The sequence below is a fragment of the Oryza sativa genome, chromosome 2 (assembly GCF_034140825.1).
Source record: "Oryza sativa Japonica Group chromosome 2, ASM3414082v1".
Classification (NCBI taxonomy): Eukaryota; Viridiplantae; Streptophyta; class Magnoliopsida; order Poales; family Poaceae; genus Oryza; species Oryza sativa.
In genome coordinates this window covers 23,038,122-23,060,495 of record NC_089036.1, presented here as the reverse complement: position 1 = coordinate 23,060,495, position 22,374 = coordinate 23,038,122, and the positions used below count along the sequence as shown (strand labels likewise).

The 22,374-nt window shown below is 45.4% G+C and overlaps 3 protein-coding genes, 1 long non-coding RNA gene and 1 other non-coding gene across 5 annotated transcripts; 3 read left to right on the top strand and 2 right to left on the bottom strand.

Moving 5' to 3' along the window:
- Nucleotides 1-6,521: 6,521 nt before the first annotated feature.
- On the bottom strand, nt 6,522-9,030 carry LOC107280009 (uncharacterized). Its single transcript, XM_066307652.1, has 3 exons — nt 8,938-9,030; nt 7,476-8,115; nt 6,522-7,426 (listed from the first exon to the last, which is right to left on the bottom strand). The coding sequence occupies exons 1-3, from the start codon at nt 9,028-9,030 to the stop codon at nt 7,071-7,073; spliced, it is 1,089 nt and encodes a 362-aa protein (XP_066163749.1). The 3' UTR covers nt 6,522-7,070.
- Nucleotides 9,031-14,338: 5,308 nt separating this feature from the next.
- TRNAI-AAU (transfer RNA isoleucine (anticodon AAU)) lies at nt 14,339-14,412 on the bottom strand. The gene has a single exon. It is a non-coding gene; the product is annotated as a tRNA-Ile (tRNA).
- A 1,240-nt stretch (nt 14,413-15,652) lies between these two features.
- LOC4329806 (heavy metal-associated isoprenylated plant protein 16) lies at nt 15,653-16,593 on the top strand. The gene is made up of 2 exons (XM_015768606.3): nt 15,653-15,801; nt 15,946-16,593. Exons 1-2 carry the CDS (start codon nt 15,796-15,798, stop codon nt 16,339-16,341), a joined length of 402 nt encoding a protein of 133 aa, XP_015624092.1. The 5' UTR covers nt 15,653-15,795; the 3' UTR covers nt 16,342-16,593.
- A 2,140-nt stretch (nt 16,594-18,733) lies between these two features.
- LOC4329805 (heavy metal-associated isoprenylated plant protein 12) lies at nt 18,734-19,756 on the top strand. Its single transcript, XM_015768755.3, has 2 exons — nt 18,734-19,097; nt 19,181-19,756. Exons 1-2 carry the CDS (start codon nt 18,951-18,953, stop codon nt 19,502-19,504), a joined length of 471 nt encoding a protein of 156 aa, XP_015624241.1. The 5' UTR covers nt 18,734-18,950; the 3' UTR covers nt 19,505-19,756.
- A 268-nt stretch (nt 19,757-20,024) lies between these two features.
- On the top strand, nt 20,025-21,698 carry LOC4329804 (uncharacterized). Its single transcript, XR_001542979.3, has 2 exons — nt 20,025-20,321; nt 20,400-21,698. It is a non-coding gene; the product is annotated as an uncharacterized lncRNA (long non-coding RNA).
- Nucleotides 21,699-22,374: the final 676 nt, after the last annotated feature.

The following is a 22,374-nucleotide window of genomic DNA, read 5'->3' as shown; positions in this document are numbered from 1 at the left end:
ACCAAGCAGTATTGCAGATATGACATCGTCGTTCTTGCCGTTCGACAGGAGACCAAGCAGGGCTTCTCATCTCCTTCTGCTTCTGCGTTTGTTGTTGCTAGCTGATGGAGTACTTTATATCTAATTGAAGAATTTAGAAGAAGTGAGCAGGATTTATAAAGATTTGATTTATTTTTAATAGAAAGATGGAGTTGCAAAACTCTCGATTTGAACTTAACCATGTTGGTACCTGAGCCACTCAAGACACCAAACCACATGTACACACCGCATTTTGTTTTCTTCTCTCCTTCCATGAAACTTTTATTCAGCTAACCCTCTACTGCAACAAATTCAGTTTTTCAGACATAACCAGTTTCAGATGTTGCCTTTGCTCTCAACTCCCAACTCTGAATCTGTCATAGTGCTCAGAGTACATGAGAAATCAGCCAGTTCAATGAGGAATTAATTAGCATAAGTTAGCTTGGCTAGCTCAAGTTACTGAAGTAGTCCAAAGCTTTTTCAGCTTGTTTTTCAGAAAAAAAGCATGGAGTTCTCTGTTTGTATGAAAAATTAGAATTATGTCTGTAATGTCTGGATAACGTCAATCGGAAGAAATCAAATACTCTTCCACTTGCTGTAAGATGTAAGATGTCTGTAATGTCTGAGAATTTGAAGCCCTGTATCACTGATGCAAATTGTTTTATGAGAATGTGAATCTCTGCATCACTGTTTCACTTCTCTGATGCAAATGTCATTTGTTGTATCTCGATTTTTGAGATCATGGAGGACAAATGTGACCATTCCATAGGATGTTACTCCTGACAAGCTCACATGAGGTAAAAGCTAGGATGGATTATGAAACTCCAGTAGACCTCGACTAGTTCACTTGTTTCAATGTACGTAGGAAAAGAACGCTCGAAACTTCAACCGGGGATTATTATTCTAATCGGCGCGGTGTCCATTGGCAAATTATCATTATAGAGTGTTTTCCCTCAAAAGTGAGTTCGGGCGGTGTCCTACGGCTAAAACCACGAAGTCGGAGTGTGCCTTTTAAATAAGGACTAATAAGAATTTATGCCTTGCTACATGTATCAAAAAATTGACAATAACTAGATTATGGCTTGATCTGAATTTGAACTCTTCCTTGGAATACTAGCACTAGATAAAGCGTTTAAATGGCTCACCTAAAAAAAAAAGACTTGAGCCATATCCAAATCTAAATTAACGAGGAAGACAAATTTACCCTTATATATTTTATACTACATTCTATTTAAGTGGAAGATCGATCAATCTACACCGTTAGATCGTTTATACTTAGGTATATATTAGTATATTATACCGTAAAAATTCTCTAATCGAAACAAACGGAAAATTAACAACAACAAGGGCTAAAACCAAATAAACCACAATCGATCGGGTAGTTTGGGAGCAAAGTCAATCATTCCTATCTCAGTAGCATTACTCAAAAGAAGATTATCGTACGTCTGGAGCCAAGAATTATATTTACAGCAAGCTCTACTTTTCGGCCGCCTTATTTTGACTTTAGACACTTGGGGTTTAATTAGGAACATGTATGTATGTCTTAGATAGGACTGGCAAAAACATTCTATCGTCTACTCATATTTGACTTTTTCAAATGGGTGCACGCATGGTACGATATATTAAACCTTGTTAAAATCCATATACAATTGGATTTACCGAGTGAGCTAGAATATTAACATATATAGTACGTTTGAACTGCTAGCGTCCGGAGTTTGTGAAATCCGACCAAATCTAGCTACACAGTCAATTGACTTGTAAATTTGATGGCAGAGATGCATGCCTTCCACTCGCAACATTCTGAATATATAGCTAAATCGATGATCGAGTTGAGAGTGTCAACGAGCTAGCTAGAGCTGATATATCGTCATCAATTACTCGGTGTCGACCTCGAATCCACGATCAGCAGCTTTCATTCTGCCTATAAATACGCTTGGTTAATTTGCGTCCAACTTTCTCATCAGTCATCAGTGTTATCAGAGATCAAACAAAATACCTAGCACTAGCATATATACATGGTGCGTAAGGCTCTCATCGTGTTCACCCTTCTCCTCGTTGCTGCTTTCTGCTTCGTCGCCTCGGCCCAAGACCCTCGTGAGCGCACACACTAGCTAGCTGCATATCTATATATGTTTGCATTTGCATGTACACCCTCAACTCTTCAAGCAAATTACATCTGCACATATATCTTGAAGAACATATATAGCTTTTACATATTGCATACTTCGTTTCTTTTATATATATGTTTAGTTGGTTATCACTCTGCACATGTTTAAATCGATCAATGTTCCATAAGTATACGTATATGATGTACGCCCATCCATCTGTGCATGCAGAGGCCAACAGGCAGGGAGGCGGCGGTGGCGGTGGCGGCGGCGGCTGAGGAGGAGGAGGCGGTGGCGGTGGCGGTGGCGGCAGCGGCGGAGGAGGAGATGGTGGTGGCGGCGGCGGCTACTAACCACCATGGAACGGAGGTTACTACCCACCAGGCCCAGGCCACCACCACGACCCGCACTGGCACAACCACGGCTGCCGTTGGGGGTGCTGCCACCGTGGCTACTGGGGAGATTGCCACCGCTGCTGCTAAGGTGGCGCCGGGGCTAGCCATAGCTAGCTTAGCTCCACCAATCCACAGAGATCATGAGGCCGAATTGATCTATCAGTGACAACTACTATCTACAATTAGTGTATGTTCTGACAATAAATGAATAAATATACGTACTTGGAGAGAAAATACAGGTACTACGTACATGTGCTGGTAATTGTGTGCACTCTTGCAAGGCTACTTACGTACCGGTTGATAACACTAAGCTGGATTAAATATATTTTTAGTAACAACCATTACTAAAAATCCCTCCAGGGTTAGTTTAAAAAGAAAGCATCTCTATCCAAGTCATATATGCGTATTTGGTGGGATGGTAATGCACGTGTGGGTTGATGTGAGAGATCTTGAGTTCGAATTCCGGATGATGGGGTTCCTTTTTTCTTGAACGCGCTACGGTTGGCAACGAAGAAAACCAAAACAACAGGAACGCGGGCGGCAACGATGTGGTCCCGGCAAAGAAACGATAAGTTCTGGTGGTGAACACGGATTGTTGGTCCCGATGTTTATGTTTGTAATATATTACGCAAAGAATGGAAGGTGTTTATGGTATATTTAAGTTTTACGACTGCCAACACGGGCTAGTGGACGTGGTCGTGGGGTAGCGAACGGCGCCACCAGCGCGTCATCGGGATCCAATCGATCAGGTTCTCAGTTGGTTGTATTGTGTACTTGAGCTCACGATCCCAGCCCTGCTACTGATCTTGCTATTGCCATCACTTTAGAAACTTGGCCCATGTTAATTTTTCCATGCAAGAATCCAGTTCAATTTTTGTAGCCGAATCGATGATGTTATTGGCTTTAATTTGACCTTGCACTCTCAAGAACATCTCTATTTTTTTTTCTTTTTGGGGAAATTCAAGAACATCTCAAAATAAGTAAGGTAGTAACTCAAGAAGCAAACAACCAAAAGCACTGGTTCTGCACACGACCGCCGTGCTATGTCAGCTAAAACCATCGAGAAAGTTGATTTGCACTTATTACTTTATAACCGGTTTTGTGATTGAGGGACATGAATAAAACTCGGTGCACAATTGAGGGATGTATAGTGGACTTTCCCCCAAGTAAAAGGCCACCTGCATACCGGCCGCAGCATGAATGGGCTGGGCTGCCCATGCACGGCCTGCTATTTTTTTTTAGAGTTTTTAACCTTTCTCACCCACTGAATCTGAAACGTTTCTAATCTTCTTTTCGAGACGGGGTGCCTGCGCATTCGGAATTTGAATTTGTACGTCAGGAATTTTTCATGAAAAAGGTACGATCCGTACGCACCAAAATATTCCGTGTTGATTTTGGTTGTTGATCGAGTCCAACTGCCGGAGCCCGGAGCATCGTCAAGGTAGTGGTAAAAGTCTCTGGCTGGTCGGGCGGTTTTTTATTCTTCGGTATTTTAATGATATTTTTTGATTTGGCAACAAATGTCAGAGAAATTATTCCAGGTGCGTGTTCAAAATGTTTTCCCGTAGTTTTATTCATATAAATGTCACATTCGCTTTTAAAATTTTTGATATAGTAGTATGTCACAATGATTAATGGTATGGTTTTATAAAACTTTAGGATCATACTAACCGGGTTATGGTTCACGTGCTAAAATCTCTATTGTTAGTAGGGTAATTTTACTATTCTTGAGAAGGTATCTAGAGGTACCATATTTTTTAGTGTAAAATTTGGTATCTCTATGTACTACTTCCTCCGTTTCATATTATAAGACTTTCTAGCATTGCCCACATTCATATAGATGTTAATGAATCTTCTTATAACCTAAAACGGAGGTAATAATAAGTATCTTAAGGTACTAAAAATTTTAGTGTAAAATTTTGATATCTCAAGATACTTTCTCAAGTATAGTAAAATTTATTTTATTAGTATCTTGGATTATAATAGATGAGATTTTATAAAATTTACTCTATTTTTTTAACGTACATACCGGTAATTGACTTCACTTATGACCTATAACCTATAACTAACTAAGCAAAAGTTTGAACATAAATACACACATGCATGCATCGCCTTGAAACATTCAGGAGGATCAAATTGCCCATAAAAACAAACGGAAAACACCAACAAAACTAAAAACCAAATCACAATCGATCGGATAGCTGGAAGCAAAGTCAATCGTCCCTATCATCAGTAACATAACTCAAAAGAAGATATCGTGTGTCTAGAGTCGAGAATTATTTACAGAAAAGCTCAACATTTCGGCCTTCTTATTTTGACTTTTTGGCACTTGAGTTTATCTCTCTTGCATTCTTAGTAAATTAATTAAGAAGTATGTCTAGACAAGGTTGGCAAAAACTTTCTATATGTCGTCTACTCATATTTGACGCTTTCGACTGGCTGCCACGATTAAACAATCTTGTGAAAATCCATATATACAATTGGATTTACCGAGTGAGCTAGCAGACACAAATTAAAGCTAGCTACAGAGTCAACTTGATGGCATGCATTTCTTCTTCCACACACAAAAAGTATATAGAATATACTATATAGATATATAGATTGATGAGTACGTTAATGTCAACGAGCTAGAGCTCTACTGTCATCAACTACTCGATCGATCGAACCCACGGTCAGGCCGAATCAGCAGCCTTCATTATCTGCCTATAAATACGTTTGGTTTGCATATACTACCTTCTCATCAGTTCATCACAGGTTCACAGCTAGTAACAAGTGATCAGTAAGGATATCTCTCAGATCATCAAAAAGATCTAAGCTAGTATACATGGCGCGTAAGGCTATCATCGTGTTCGCTCTTCTGCTCGTTGCTGCGCTCTGCTTCGTCGCCTCCGCCCAGGACCCTCGTGAGCACACACACTATATATACTTATATGATATATACGCTATATGATGTTTACAGTTTACCTTTCCGTAGAAAACAAAAGGAATAAGATTTTGATCGAATCTCCGGTAGACACAGCTTCGATCTCTAGCTATATACGTAGTTATGATCTACGGAGTAGCTTGTATAATTGATCTTTTTTTTTTCTCACGCACGATCGCATGCATATATATACACTATTGATAGCTTTTGAACCTACATGTTGCATACATACGTTCGTTTATATATTTAATTTCAGGTTAGGTAGCAGCTAACATATGTGCACACAAGTTTATATATATCGGTATTCTATGCATGCATATTTTCTGGCTAGTTTGATTTTTTAAGTTAAATTGATCGGTGCATTCAACTATTTAAACGTTTCATCGATCCGGGTTTGCAGAGGCCAACAAGCAGGGCGGTGGTGGTGGGGGTGGTGGCGGCGGACCACCAGGCTATGGCCACTACCCGCCGTGGAACGGCGGTTACCCAGGCCGTGACCCGTGGCGCCATGACGACCCGTGGCGCCATGGCTGTCGCTGGGGATGCTGCCACCGCGGCCACCACGGCGAGTGCTTCCGCTGCTGCTAAGCCGGAGCTAGCTATAGCTCCAACCACTGATCCACTGCTCAACCATGAATCAAACAACTACTATATCTACTATAAATATATATATTGTTTCTCAATAAGTAAAGGAATAAAAATACGTACGTACATACACGGCTGATCATGGAGAGGACGAGTTACACTGTGCGCTCCTGTAAGGCTATGTATATGCGCGTGTGTGCTAGTCGTGTCTTTGGTATTTTCCTTCTTTGTTCTTTTCTTTTCTATAAAGTGTGTGTCGTCATCAGTGTGTGGCTTGTGCTGCAGTAATAATATATATATATATATATATATATATAGTACTATGAAATAAAGAGCAGTGCTGCTATGTCATATAGTAATTAATTTTTCGCCGCACTCTTAATCTCTTATAACTAACGCTGGAATGATTGATATATCCTATCATGAATACCAACTCTTTTTTTTTAACGACTCGCACGAGACGGTGCGAAGTTCTATTGATAGAGCAGGAAAAAAGTACAAGATTACAACCATGGAGAGTCGTAACCAGGAAAAGAAAAAAATACCACCACCCACACGACGACATCGCCAACACACACGCCCAGGAGAAGACTAGTACCGGATCGGCCGCCGCTAAGCGTGGCCGACCGCCACTAGACCAACAAAGGCACGGCTGGCGCACCGATGCTCCACCACCGCACAAGCTTTGCCGACATGTGGGACCCCTGCACCGGCGTCCCCCGCCGACCAGCCTTCGTGCGCCGAAGACCGCGCCACACCCACCGGCAACTCCTCCTCATACCTAGGTCGCCTCCTCCACCGCCGGCCGCGCCTCTCTGCGCCAAGCCGGCCTCCTCCACCGGACGCGCCTCTCGCGCCAATCCGGCCTCCCTCCATCGGCCGCGCCTCTCGCGCCAAGCCGGCCTCCATCTCCGCCGCCCGCGCCTCTCGCGCCGAGCCGGCCTCCGCTGCCATCGGCTGCGCTTCTCTGCGCCAAGCCGGTCTCCGACCCCTCCACCGAACGATACCGCGCCGGCCAGCTGCAGCCGTCTCCCACGCCCTCGGCTAGTCAACCAAGGCCGCCATGCCTCCGGTGACCGCAAACACGGTCACCACCACCACATCCTTGGCTCCCGAACACCCAGCCACCTCGCCCCCGACTCCTTCCCCGCCGCCGACGTCGCCACCACCTCCAGAGTCACAGCCGCCGTCGCCGCTGCCACCGACGCCAACCACCGCCTCTGCAAATCGCTGTTGCGCCGTCGCCCTCCACCACCGAACAGCTAGCAGCCCGACGCCATGTCTTCCGCCGCCGTTGCCAGATGACACGGCAGCCACCACAGCCGACACCGCCGTCGCCAACTGCCGCTGGCCCAGTGCCGCCGCCACCGCCGTCACCACACCGTCGCCGTCGTCGCCAACTGCCACCGGCGTCCAGATCCGGCCGAGACCGCCGTCGCCAATTGCCACCGCCGCCGTTGCCGACTACTCCCATCCTCCAGATCCGGCCGAGAGGCGTGGATCTGGGGGCACCGCTGCCGTCGCCGCCAGGCATCGAGCCGCCGGCCACAGCAGCCGCGCCTCCGAGCCTGCCGCGGCCGCCCGCGCCTGCTCCGCCGTCGCGACTGACGCCGCCGCCCGACCGCCCGTGCCTGCGCCGCCGTTGCGCCTGCCACCGCCTGTCGCGGCCGCCAGCGCCCACGCCTCGCCGACGCCGTGCCCGCGCCTCCGCGACCGGATCCAGCTGCGAGCGCGCCAGATCCGGTGGTGGTGACGCCGGATCCACCGCCATGAGCCTCGACGCCGGCGCCGCTCCGGTCGGCCACTGCCTTTGCGTCCACCCGCGCCAGGAGCTCGGGAGATGGCCGCCGCGAGCCCCGCCGCCGCCATCCTCGCGAGCCGCCGGCTTTGCCGGCCGCTCGCTCAGGCGGCGGCAAGGCAGAGGAAGGGGCGGGGAAGGGCGGCGGCGGCGGCTAGGGTTCCGCCGCCCGAGTCGCCCGACACGGGGGGCGACGCATGAATACCAACTCTCACTCGGGTTACGAACACGTGTGCTGGCGGGACGAGTAGTCTTGGACAAATGCAGGATACATCGATGTAAAGCAATTAACTGAATTAATAAGCATGCATTCAGTATGGTAAAGGAACTTGTACTTGTGTACTTATGTGATCCAGATGAATAAATAGCAATACCGGCTTCAGCCAATAGATATAGGGTTATTATTACCTACCAGATAAGGGGCCCGAACCTATATAAAAATCATTGCCTTCATCTATTTTACCTCAATCTCGCATATACCCTGGTACCAAAAATCCCCATACCATCAAAATACCGTAGTCACGATCTCAAACATCGACACAGGTGAATATTGTTTTAATATTATTATTGTTATACGGTTTAGCTAGGATAAAATTCACTGTGGGAATTCGCTTAGATATTTTTTTTAGAAAATCATGAGCTGCAATTAGGAGTCTGACTTTCATCTCAAGTTAGCATGTGAGTTTTTTTAATAAGATTTCTTATACGACTCTTTTTGTATTTCCAAAACAAACGAACTTAAAATTCAATTCAAACACGGATTTGTATTTTCAAAAGTGAACGAATTTAAAAACCGACTCAAATATAGATGACGTACCAAAATACTGATAAAAACATTTTCAATTCTTATATTTTTTTAAAAAATAAGTATGAATTAGAAAAATCAGATTGGATATGTGACACTCTTTGCGGTTGTTGTAGAAAAAAATATACTTTTTGAAAAATAAGTATGAATTAGAAAAATCAGATTGGATATGTGACGCTTTTTTCTCATGGCATATTTGCGGCAGTATTAGTATGCATTAGAAAATCTTCACTACATGCTTTCAAGTTCGCTTCGTGCAAAAAAAATTCAAACTGGAGTTACTGTTAAACGAGCAAGCATCAAGCTACAGCTGTTGCTGCATTGCTGCTACTACTGCTCCTGGCTGCATGCCCAAGGCCAACTTCTGTGTCCAAATTCGTTATTTTTGTGCTTGTCCCCATCTCAGAATGTCAGGTCCCTGACTGATATCAAAGTGCTCAATGATCTCTTTCAACTCATTGCATTCATTCACCTCCCTCCCTAGGGCCAGTTTCTGTAGCAGTGAGTGTTGGCATAGTTAGGGCATGTTTAGTTCGCGATATGAAAAGTTTTGGGTATCACATCGGATGTTTAATCGGATGTCGGAAGGGGTTTTCGGACACAAATGAAAAACCTAATTTTATAACTCGCCTGGAAACCGCGAGACGAATTTTTTGAGCCTAATTAATCTGCCATTAGCACATGTGGATTACTGTAGCACTTATGGCTAATCATGGACTAATTAGGCACAAAAGATTCGTCTCGTGATTTCCTCCCTAACTGTGCAATTAGTTTTTCTTTTAATCTACATTTAATGTTCCATGCATGTGTTCAAAGATTCGATGTGATGTTTTTGGGAAAAACTTTTTGGGACTAAACAGGGCCTTATACAATTAGATCGGTGCTGTAAGGGGAGTCGTAACAGTTAAGAAAATAGCTCTATTATGTATTAGAAATCGTCACTATAATGGTTTTTTGGGTGGGGAGAAACTAAAGAGCAACAATTTTTGGATGATTATATAGATAAATATACAGATAGAGCTTTGAATAAACAACCATACATCGATCGGTTGTTGTCATATCACAACCGGACGTAAAACAACCGGTCATATTTACCAGAATATCTTAAGCTTATTCTCGGAAACGCTCAGAAACGGAATAAAAAAAAGGTAAAGCCCGAAACATAAAACGGTATCTGAAATATTCGTGGAAGGAAACATATCGATATAGATCATAAACCGCTAATAAATGTCACAAATATTAAACTATAAAATCGCATGTTTAACTTAGTACTCCTATAATATTGAACGACTTTTAAAACAGATGCTAATCGTAGCGAGAATCCTAACGAGCGATCAATCGCTCCGGGCGATCAATCCCCCCTCCCTCCACTTTTCTTTTTTAGCACCGTATTACTTTCCTATTTTAGAAAATTTATGCACCTAAAGTTTACACATATAAAGTTTATACGCTTAAAGTTTATACCCAAAGTTTATAAGTGAAAAGTTTATATATCCGATTCAAATTTAAATTTGAATTCAAATAATTTTTATATATAGTATTTCTATACATCTAAAGTTTGTACACCTAAAGTTTATAGACCCAAAGTTTATAAGTCAAAAGTTTATATACCCGATTCAAATTTGAATTTGAATTCAAATTTTTTCATATATAGTATCTCTATACACCTAAAGTTTATAGACCCAAAGTTTATAAGTAAAAAGTTTTATATATCTGATTCAAATTTAAATTTGAATTCAAATATTTTTTATATATAGTATTTTTATACATAAAAATTTTAAATTTGTTTTTTTATTATTTTAAAATTTATGGTGTAGTAGGAAGAGAAGAAGGGGAGAAGGAAGGGGGGAGAGGACGTATAGAGGGATTGGGGGGTCCGCCCATTAGCGTCGCCCTAATCGTAGCTTCCTTTGTAAAAGCGAGAGCTAGTAAAACCACAACCTAGTCGTCAAAATCACAATTGTATGTTCAAGTTGAGGAAGAAAACCACTACCCTTTCGACCACAAAACTTAATAGAATTATAACATGGTCTTGTGCACGAGAACCCGATCGATCTCTTTCTTATAATCTTATTACTTCCTCCATTTTATAATGTAAGACTTTTTAGCATGTCTAGATTCATTAACATATATATGAATATGGTAATGCTAGAAAATCTTACATTATGAAACGGATGGAGTAGCTTTGAATCAACATTCGATCGCCTCATCATATATCCAAGCGATCGGCTAAACAAGATTCAATCGCACCGAAAACAATATGACAAAATTAATTCAACTAGAATAATAACATGGGCTTGGTTTCTGCGTGATCCACACTATTATGCACGCTTGTGTTGCGTAAGACGCAGGGGACGTACATTACCTGCGTATACGGTATACCGTATACGATGAGCCCCCTCGTAAACCAATTTTTAGTCCCACACGGAAAATTTGCTACGGCCGAGAGCTGGATAAAATAGGGCGTGGAGGTGATCGCATCGCCGAGCCTGGTGGTGCGGGCCTGTATCCCCAGCTCTTACGGGGGGCGGGGAGTTGGCAAGGTTGGGAAGTTGTCGTGCGCCGCTCTTTTCAGGCCGGCTCTGTTCCGGGCAGAAGCCTGGCCTGTGTTGTCTCTCCCAGGGCTTTGGCTGGCCACCAACCCTGGTTTGATGATGAACAACTCCACAAGCTTGGACATATTGGTTTCGGCCAATATCGTTTGACTTAAATCATACGAAGCGGAATCTACACGCCCATCCTGCCGGCTCCCTTTTTTTTTCAAGTTTTTATCGACCACGGATGATTTGCTTTTGACCTTTTGTTGTGTTGCAATGTTTTTATTTGAGTGAAGTGCACCAGCGGTCCCTAAACTTGTGCGGGTGTGTCATCTAGGTCCCTAAACTCTCAAAATGTATTTTTAGGTCCCCGAACTTGTCTTGCGTGTCATATAGGTCCCCGAACGCAGGCATGGCTGCAGATTGCCACGCTCCTGCACCTTGCCACGTGAATAGGGCCATGCACTGCATGCATCTATCTACACGTGCTACCGAGCGGAGGCCAGCGAGTAGCTGCGGCGGTCTGGCCGCCGTGTCGCGTGGAGGGGTTTGCTGTGTCGCGCCTGGGTGGGGAGGCGACGTAGCCGCGCGCGGCCGACGGAGTCGCACGTGGCGGCGGCGGCGGCGAGCCGCGCGAGGTCGCAACGTCGACAGCATAGGAGTTGCGCGTGGCTGTGGAGGCGACGGAGCCGTGGCTCAACGCCGAGGCGGACAACCACGACGGCCGGAGCCCCTCGGCGTTGGCAGAGTCGCGCGTGGCCGCGGAAGCGACGGAGCCGCGCGCGGACGCAGAGGCTTGCCGACGCGGAGGTGACTCCGTGGCCCGCGCGGAGTTGGTCCCTCGACGACGCTTGCGGCGAGCCGGAGCTCAAGATGAGGCGGAACGGCCTTGGCCGTGGCGAGAGGCGAGAGTGGAGGTCGTGGAGCGGCATGCGGGTTACTCGGCTGAAGCCAGTGGAGTGCTAGGCGGAGCTAGCCGCCATGCGCGTAGCGTGCGCCCATGCATGCTACATATGCACGCAGCATGGGAATCCAATGCATGCCACCCGTGCATGCAACCATAACTATGCGGGCTAATTGAACAGAAGCCGCGGCGTCGCTTGCGGCGCGGAGGGTGCCGAGGAAGCGGCCTCGGGCGAGGCGAGTGCGGCGTCGCTTGCGGCACGGAGGCGGAGGCGGCGGAGCCCGACGCGGAGAGCCGGCTGAGGCTGCCTGGCCGGGCCGAGGCGGGTGCGGCTTCGCCCGCGGCAAGGAGGCCAGTGTGGCGGAGCCGACGGAGCCTACGCACATAGGCCGGCGCGCGCATGTCGGTGAGCGGAGGCGGTGGTGTTTGACGCTGAGGTAGAGAGGAGAAAATATGGTTTTTAATTTTATTTTTATACATTTGACTGACATGTGGGGTCCTCACCGACACGTAGGCGTCACCGTGGCATGCCACGTCATCGGATGGACCTATATGACATGCAAGACAAGTTCGGGGACCCAAAAATGCATTTTGAGAGTTCAGGGATCTAGATGACACACCCGCACAAGTTTAGGGACCGCTGGTGCACTTCACTCTTTTTATTTCAAGTTTTTAAGTTTTTATCCACCACGGATAATTTGCTTTTGACCTTTTGTTGTGTTGCAATGTTTTTATTTCAAGTTTTTATCCACTATTTAGAACAACACGGCGACATGTGTACACATGCTTTGCGGGCCTGTGGTCAGCTGACCACGGGTTTATGCAGTTCAACCCCGCTTCCAAATTCGAACTTTGGTCTAATCTGATTCATATCCTCAACCGCAATATAGATATTTTGATCCCTAACAATTGAAATCAGAGCAATTTAACTCCTAGGGCAGTGTGATAGTGGTAATCGCTGACGTATCATCCACGTGACGTCCCAGTCATCAAATAAATTTAAAAAATAAGTGGGACTCACCTATCATCCCCCTCTCTCCACTAACCTCTCTCCCCCTGTCCTCTTCTCAGCCTGACAGCAGCAAGGTGCCAGGACGACGACGGGGCTCTCCTCTCTCTCCCACACCCAACCCCTTTTACCCTGACACTGGTGGCGGAGTGGCCAGCCAAGCTGCTCTTATGTTGATGTTGAGTAGGGTTTCTTCCCGACCATGTAGAACTCGAACTCCGGCGATGCGGTTGAGGATGGCGATGACCACCCATGATGATCCGCATGACGGGGCTAGGGAAGATAGATCCGACGGTGGTACACCCCTCCTCTCTCTCTCTCACACACACACACAAAAACAAACTATCCGGCAACGAATTGCAAACTCGAGCTCAACAAAAGAGAGGAGGGAGACGACAAGAAAGCCGAGATTGAGGGAGCCAGTGAGCGAAACTTGGGCTCGGATCCATGGCCTCCATCTGAATCCTTGATGCCTTCCTATGTGTCCTCATGCGGGCCACCAAGGCACATCGGAATGATGGTGGCAAGCTCTCAGGTGGGAGGAGCCGACGGGGACACATATTTGCTAGAGGACGGGGAAGACATCGGCATGTGGTTGTGAGGGTGCATAGCGCTGACCTCCCTTTGCTTAGCGCTCCAACGAGGTCTTCACACTCAACCCGGTCTCAAGCCTCCCCTGCACCCTCAAGATGCTCGACACCATGATCGAGGGTGTCGCTTGGCTACTCCGCATCTTTATGCCACCCCGCATTCCCTCTCGGTCGGCCACTTCATCGCCAGCGCCGGTGGTGCGGAAGGGGCTGGGGTAGCAGAGAGAGAGGAGAGCCCTGTTGTCGCCGCTTCCCGTCATCGTCCCGACTCCCTGCTGCGTTGGGCGTCGAGAAGAAGAAAGGGGGAGCGAGGTTAGTGGAGATAGGGGATGACATGTGAGCTCAACTTTATTTTTTAAAATTTATTTGATGACTAGGCTGCCACATCAGCGAAAACCGCTCTTAAAACCGACGAAATCATTTTAGACAGTTTTAATAGTTGGCGGAGTCGTCATACCTGATTTGTGGTTGAGGTATATGGATATGTTGAGGCCACTAGTGGGATTCCAAGTGGACCTTTTCCCAAAAGTGTTCGATTCCATCTATATAGGGCCTAGCTTTGCACGGGCCGGCCTCGGATACTGGTAGTTGTTGGGCCGCATCAATCAGCCCACTTTTATGTTGTTTATTTTTGACAAAATATTATATGAACAATAGAAAATTTAAAACTGGCCCATGCAGGTCTCGAACCTGCGACCTTCGCGTTATTAGCACGACGCTCTAACCAGCTGAGCTAATAGGCCTTGTTGATGGAAGGAAATTTTGTTCTTATTTATCGTCTTATCTGAAAGCAAAAGAGTGCGAGGGAGAAGAGGAAACAAACCACTAACCATTAACTCTGGCTGCGTTCGTTGGTTGGGAACTAATTTGTTTTAATCGATTAATATAATTTTTTAAAACAGCTTTCGTATAAAAAATGTTTATAAAAAGCACATCGTTTAATAGTTTGGTAAGCATGCGCATTAACAATGTAACGTACATAGTAAGTTAGTAACCTTCATTCGTAGGAGCTGTGGGGATCGGTAGGAGAAGGCTGAAGACACCCACTCAGCGGTGTGATCCGGTCAAGTCTTCGTCTCCGATGATTGTCAGCATCGTCGGTCAGACAAGGAACGGGCACACTCGCTTTCAGTTCGCCATTCCAATCCTCGAGTCCTTGAGACTTTGACTCACTTAATTGCAAGAAGGTCTTTTGTTTTGAAACACAATCACTCTCGCCTCGCCCCTCCGTTGATTATTCAGCTCTCTGCTAATTAGTAATTTACTCCCTTCGATTCTTTTTGCGTCATCAGCTGACATGACGTTGTTCGGGGCTGCTAAATTAATCTTGTCAGTAATCTGAGTGGCTGGTACAATAACTTGTTAATCGACCAGTCACCGTCTTTGTCCCTTCCCTCGATCTTCAGTCCAAACTGATGGCCCAGGTCGCCATCGCTGGACCATCATCTGAAATTCGCGTTCCAAAGATAGTATTTTTTTCGTTTTGATCAGTAACTAACTAATACAGATGGATACACAAACAGGACCGCACGTACGGATACGATGGAGACCTCTCTGAATACGATACGAGGGTTAATCACTTCAGTGATGAAGCGTGCGGATGCACAAGTGTAAGAGTAAAATTTTAAGTCACTGTCAATTCAGAGCTCGAATTTAAGATCAGCACCGTCAGTACGTCGACAGAATTGCGGCGAGAGCGGTATTTGTGAAACAATTTGAGCCGCAAATTTGATCGGCAGACCTTCGCCAAGTTCGCACACCAATCCTAAGCACGAGCAATAATCCATAGTATAATCTCGTTGCTGACTAGTAGTCCAGCTCAGTACTAGATGACAAAGTGTCAGCGCGCTGCTTGACCAAGTGACGAAGCCAAGTCGTCCCTTCCTGCAGACCAGAGACAAGTCTTAAACAAATTTACGAATTGTTGAGTGGCTAAGCCCTTAACCTGTATATATACAGGAGGAGCTCAGGGGACTCTGCTCCAGCTCAAGCTTAACAGCTTTCCCACTTCCCAGCTTCTCTTTCTTGCTCCGTCAATACACCAGCACACAAATCAATCCTAGCATCTACCAAGTTCCTCGGACTCTTCGTCGTTCCAAGTTCTCAAGTTCATCGCAGCAGCAGCAATGGTGGTACGCGGCCTGAAACCAATCTTTTTTTCTCCTTTCCCGTCTCTCGTATCGTCAGTTTCTTGCAGAGCTGCGGCTTTGTTCGATTCACTCCTTAATAATTCTTTTGGACTGAACCATGGCGATATTGTGCTATGTTCTTTGCAGCAAAAGATCGTGATCAAGGTGCACATGTCGAGCGACAAGTGCCGGAGGAAGGCGATGGCGCTGGCGGCGTCGACGGGCGGCGTGGTGTCGGTGGAGCTCGCCGGCGACGACAGGAGCAAGGTGGTGGTGGTGGGCGACGTGGACTCCATCGGGCTGACGAACGCGCTGCGGCGGAAGGTGGACGGGTCGGCGGAGCTGGTGGAGGTGAGCGACGCCAGCAAGAAGAAGGAGGAGGAGGCGAAGAAGAAGGAGGAGAAGGAGGAGCTGGTGTACTACCACCATGGCTACGGCTACTACCACCCCGGCGGCGTGTATCACCACCACCCGGGCTACGGGCCTCACGGCTGCCCCTGCGGCTGCAACCCGAGCCCGGACAGCACCTGCTCCATCATGTAGAGGAGAGGAAATGCAATCAGGGCGGAATCCAGAATGAGTTTGGAGGGAGGCTCGTCTTTACGACCTCCCTTCTTCTTCTTCTCCATCCCCCTATCTTCTCTTCACGGAGATTTAGGGGGACAGGGGAATTGAAGAAGGGAATGGATGTCGAGCCTTCCAGCATCTATTCTGGATCCGTACGTCCTGTTCATACTTCACAGTAGCTGTACAGTACTAGCATGAGTTTTGTGTATAAAGATTACGGTTTGTTTTGCTGATCCCTCTACTATGAAGTGGTGTTTTGTGTCTCATGGTATGAAGTGGGGTCGAGGATGTGAGATGATTTGAGGTTTTGAACAAGGCGATCTTGGTATTTTCAAATGGTTTTTTTCTTAGGCCGTGGACCCGTGGTGTAACGGTTTTACGTCTGAACTCATACTGTTCTACTGAAATTTCCGACAAATTAAAGTACTTGCTTCAGTACTAAAATGATAGAAGTGATTTTATTGTTCTTACCCGGCACTATTTATTCTTGTAGTACCAATTTTACTGGCACTTACTCTCTCCGTCCCAGATCCCAAAATATAGTTAACTATTTAAAGTTTGTCCTAAATATAGCTACCTACTATGTGTAAAAGCTGAATTTTAAGGTTAATCTTCTCATCTATTTTGTTAATCCACAGCCAGTAGACCTTGTTGACACCGTTGACACTTTCCGACCACCTGGCTAGGTTGCGTGGTGGCATCAGAGATGGGGAACATGTGTGCACGTAAAAGTGGCGGCTAGTGGTACTGATGAAGGGAGGGGAAAAAAATAGAGTTGGTCGTGTGGTACAAATCTCATAGTGATCCAAGTAGGCCTGTTCATTTGATATTTATTACCGATTCACATATCCATATCCATATTATTTATGTAGGTTATGGGTAACAAAATTACCTATTTAAAATTTGGATATGATCGAGAAGGGTAATATCTATTTTATCCACTTTATATATACCCATCTGAGTTGTGTAAAACTCAAACCACCCATGTTTGCATTATAGAAATTTATCAATTTTGACTGAAATTTGGAGGGATGATTTATTATATAGAAAAACAACTTTTAACAATTTTTGATTCGTTTCTATATGTAAGACCCATATATGTCTCTTGTCTTATCTTATTCATTAGGTTACTCGCTCATGTATATCTATTAGGTAATACTCACTTAAATTTAGGTATAGGTAGTCTCTTTGAAATATGTACGTGTATGAATATGTAATCTCTAATAGGAGGTGCTAATAAAGATAGGGTGTACGTGTATACGTTAATAGAGGTGAGTACTCATAGATGTATGATGTGCATAAATGCGTTAATAGAAAGAAGTGATCATATGGATATGGTGTACGTGTGCGTCCATAGGGGTGAACGAGCGTGTGCTATGAGCACATATGTTTATACCGTGTTTCTAAGAAAAACAAAGTTTATGCGCAATGAGATCTCCATAGAAATCTGGTTAGTTATCAATTTTGGAGCCCACTCGTTTTGGCACTCCGAACGTCACATCTCAGCATCCCAATCCATTGACCTGCGAGTCGTCATGCAGGCTCTTCTGGAATATTTGTGTTCAAGATCGTCCCATGTGCGCACTGACTTATTAAAATCTGCATCTTGCAAATCGCCCGCGAAGATGAACCTTCAGGTGAGGTGATGATACGGTTATTCAAATGCAACATAACATCATGTTGAGACAAAAGATCGCTGCATATATAATAAAGTTCAGACAAGTGGTTTCTCTGACGCGTTCACTTTTAAGCCCAAAAGCAACTTCAGACAAATCACAAATGGCTCTCACGCGGTCAGATAGATGTTCGTAGCTTGGACCGATGGACTGAGACCCAGCCGGATTCACCTCTCCGACCGAGCCGAGCAGTTCGCCGGAGATCACCGGTCGTCGTCGTCGTCGTCTTTGTGTTGCGATCTTCTTGCTTGATTGATGGGCCAAGATCGCTGTCGTCGCTGGGCAAGTACTGACGCTCGATGGAGGTGATACTTATCTACTTGTGTCCAACCGTTGCTATCTGTGGCATTGCAGTACTGTAGCTGGTATGTTATCTTCTGATGATCTTCTGGTAGCTAGGAGTTATTTTGTAGTACTTTCAACACCTTATTTTCAACAAGGGGGATACAAGAAGATCGAATCAAAAGACTGCGATCGAGACTACTAACCTGAATACCATGGCTAATTACTTCGGCTAAGCACACAGTAATGACACAAAGTAAAATTTAATCACGGTCAATTCAGAGTTTTGTGCAACAGTTTTAGCAGAGAGATTATCATCAGACTTGTGCGTTTACAACTTGCTTGGTCGCCAAGTAGGAAACCAACTATAATTAGGACAAGCACTAACGCCTAATCTCGTCCAGCTGACTAGTAGCCTAAGCACTAGTCCAGCTCGAGAAACAAAGTGACAAAAGTGTCTTGTGTCCTAATAAACCAAGTGACAACTGACGAGACGATCGAGAAGCCAAGTCGTTCCTTCCTGCAGACCAGCTGAGAGACGAAGTCTTAATTAAACAAAGTATGATTTGTTCATCTGCCAATATGTGGGTGGTTAAGCACTTAAGCTGTGTATATATATAGGAGCTAATGCCAGGGGACTCTGCACCAGCTCAAGCTGAACTGCTTTCCAAGCTCACCTCTCTTGCTCGACGATCCACACACGAATTTCCTCGACCTCTTCGTTCATCCCAATCTCATCGTTCGATCGATCAACAATTCTCCTCAGCAATGGCGGTAAGTGATTCTCCCTTCTCATATATATCATCGCCGTTCTTGAGTTCTCTGGACTCAACAACCATGGTTCTTGATCTTTGCAGCAAAAGATCGTGATCAAGGTGCACATGGGGAGCGACAAGTGCAGGCGGAAGGCGATGTCGCTGGTGGCGGCGACCGGCGGCGTGGTGTCGGTGGAGCTCGCCGGCGACGACAGGAGCAAGGTGGTGGTGGTGGGCGAGGTGGACTCGGTGAAGCTGACGAGCTTGCTGCGGAGGAAGGTCGGGCCGGCCGAGCTGGTGGAGGTCGGCGACGCCAAGCCGGCCAAGAAGGAGGAGAAGAAGGAAGAGAAGAAACCTGAGACCGTCCCGCCGTACTACTACTACTACCCGTACCACCATTACAGCCCTTACGGCTACATCATGTAGAATACCATGTGTACACATACCGTCCGTATGTATGTACACTGGTAGTGTATACATCGCGTAGTGCGAATATTCTTTTTGTACGGTATTGCAAGAGAGATTATTATGGTGATGTTTTGTTTTGCTCTCCCGCGATAAAAAATGTGTGAAGTGGGAGCGCGGGGATGTGATGATTGAGGTTTTGAACAGAAGACACAGAGCTTTGCGGTTTGTTAAGTTTAAATATTTTGAGGCTATCATCCGACTTGCAGAGTACATTCTCTCTGTCGATAAATAATGCATTTGAAATTTATCTGTAAATAGGAAGATTTATAGAGTGCTATACATGTTTATCTAACCACTTCTCATTTACTTCCTCCGTTTCATAATGTAAGTCATTCTAGCATTTCCCACATTCATATTGATGCTAATGAATCTAGACATATAATTAGCATCAATATAAATGTGGGAAATGCTAGAATGACTTACATTGTGAAACGGATGGAGTATATTTTTTCGTCAACTTTACTTCAACCATCTTCCCACTTCTAATCTCCCCTAATAAGGGGTATGAAATGTTTTTTTTTTCCTTTACGTTTCTTTTTTATTGTGGTAGACAAGATAAAAAAAAACAACAAAGCCACTTGAGTTTGTGGCACCTTAACTTCGTGGCATTACTACCAATTTCCTCTGACCTCTGGTATACTGATGCCTCTCCCCTGCTTTTCAACCGTGCACTGTACTGTCACGCACGCACATAGTCGACAACAATTTTTTCGATTCCACGGTGTTGATTTGTGGAGCTAAGGTCTCGCAAAGTTCTACAAATGGATGCTTCGATGTAATTTGGATCATATAGCCCATTTTGACTTTTAGGACTTGATGTGTGGAATTAATTTTGATCTTCTTGTTTCTGCAGTTGTCCAACTGGTCTTCTCATGGCCGCACTATCACCAAACAACAAACTGAGAGTTAAACAGAAGTCTCTGGAGAGCTTGTGGGAGAATAGGCTTCTATAGTAAAATCCCCCTCCCCGACCCCTCTTCCCCCCGATTCCGGTGGTTCGCCGCCGGTGAGGGCCGAAGGAGGGGCCAGGCCACCTTCCCGTACTAGTATAAAGTAGGTTAGGTCGGAGTTCTTCCGTAGTCAGGTCTTCCTGTAGCTCGGGTTTGTCCCTTTTGGAGTTTCGCCGGTGTTGCTTCATGGCGATCGGAGAAGACGATGGTGGCGGTGGTGTTTGTGGCCGTGGCTGTCCCAGTGTCGTCGCTGAAGATGGATGGATCTGGGGCGTTTGGCGTCCTTTCCATGGCGACAAGGGCTTGCGGTGGTGGATCCGGTGCAGCTGGCCTCTGTTCATTGCTTGCCCAGAGTGATGGAGATGGATGTGGTGTTTCTGGGCCGGCCGTCTCAGGCTCCCTGACAAGGACGGATGGTGGTGGCTGCAAGAGCTGCTGCTGCTCATGCTCGTTGGTGGGCTGAATGAGCTGCTCCAGCTTGTTAGTTGGTTGAATCTCCACATGCTTCTGCTTGTTGAAGCTCTTGGTGGCAAGCTTGTTGGTTGGTTGCTCAGGCTCCTGCTTATTGAAGCTCTCTGCGGCAACATTTTCCCTTCCATCTCCGGTGTTGCGTACCTCCGCCAAATCGTTACAAGACAGGGGTTCAGTCGCCGCCATCCTAATTCTTGCATGTTCAAGGCAAGTTGGAGTATGGAGACTTTCTTCAAATCTACTTGCAGTAGTATTCAAGTTGAGGGCTCCATTCGGGTTGAGTATAGACCGTCTAGTCGGCTCTTGTCGATAGGATTGCAGTCTGTGCTCCTCAGATTTGATGGAGAACTCCTTGACAATATTTTGTTGAGTCCGGTGAAGCTTAAGAAAAATTTACGACTCAACAACAAACCTCGAATAGCGCCGTTTCCGTGGAGGCAGCCGAAGGGGTCACCGGTCTGTCAAGCGGTGTGCGCGTCTTCAGTAGAGGCTCGTGGACGTGGTCGTCGCGGCATTACCGCAGTCCCCTGTCGATCGCGTTCTTTACTGCTGTTTGGATTATCTTGGAGGATGTTTTTCTTAGTTCAGCTAGCTTTACCTTCTGAATGGATGGTGTTGTTTTTTATGTCTTATCTTTTATGGCGATGTTCTGGGGATGCCATTTCCTTTGAGCTCTGTCTGTAATCCTCACTATATGAATAAATTTATGAGTTTTCAAAAAAAAAAACAAACTGAGAGTTGAGGTTGTTGGCTCTTGTCCGCTCTGAACTTACACGGCCGCATCGATTGACGATTTACTTTTTGAAATTTATTCTAAAATATGATATTTTTTCTATTTACATTTTGTTCTCAATCACCCATCAAATTCTTTAAGTACTTTATCTTCTCAACCAATCATTATTATTTTCTTATTTAGTTTTTTCATTATTAATACACATGTGTCTAACTTTAAAAATATATATATATATTAAAAAAGAGATAATATATTGGATCTTCAGTCAATCGTATAGTTTAATCGTTTGATGTGTGGCATGAGATCTGCACACACACATATCAGTTAATTAAATCATATTAGTAGTACAAGAACTTAAATATAATTTAGCATCTATCTGAATTTGTAAAAATACTCATTATGATTCACGGATTTATCTGGTGCGTGAGAACCAAATGTAAAATAGCACAAATTAATCAGATAAGTTACTGGTAATGTGGAGTTCATGCGCTCCTTTTGGCACAGTGCGAAGGAGGTCACATCTCAACATCCCGATCCTTGACCAGCAAGTTGTCACGCTGTTGTCCTTGCGTGGAAAACAAAAACAATTGCGCGTGTTTGCGTTCTACTAAAAATTGTCAAATGAGAAAAATCAACTTGATTGGCATTATCCATGGACGGCGCGACGACCGACA

Bases quoted from the DNA above. Each gene is read 5' to 3' on its own strand.
- LOC107280009 (XM_066307652.1), bottom strand. From the start codon at position 9,030: ATGGGGACAAGCACAAAAATAACGAATTTGGACACAGAAGTTGGCCTT. The intron at 8,116-8,937 runs GTAGCTTGATGC...TTATTAATTCAG, and splicing joins GCAGCAATGCAGCAACAGCT to TTAATTGCTTTACATCGATG. The intron at 7,427-7,475 runs GTGGCAATTGGC...CGCCGGTGGCAG, and splicing joins AGTAGTCGGCAACGGCGGCG to TTGGCGACGACGGCGACGGT.
- LOC4329805 (XM_015768755.3), top strand. From the start codon at position 18,951: ATGCCAGGGGACTCTGCACCAGCTCAAGCTGAACTGCTTTCCAAGCTC. The intron at 19,098-19,180 runs GTAAGTGATTCT...TGATCTTTGCAG, and splicing joins AATTCTCCTCAGCAATGGCG to CAAAAGATCGTGATCAAGGT.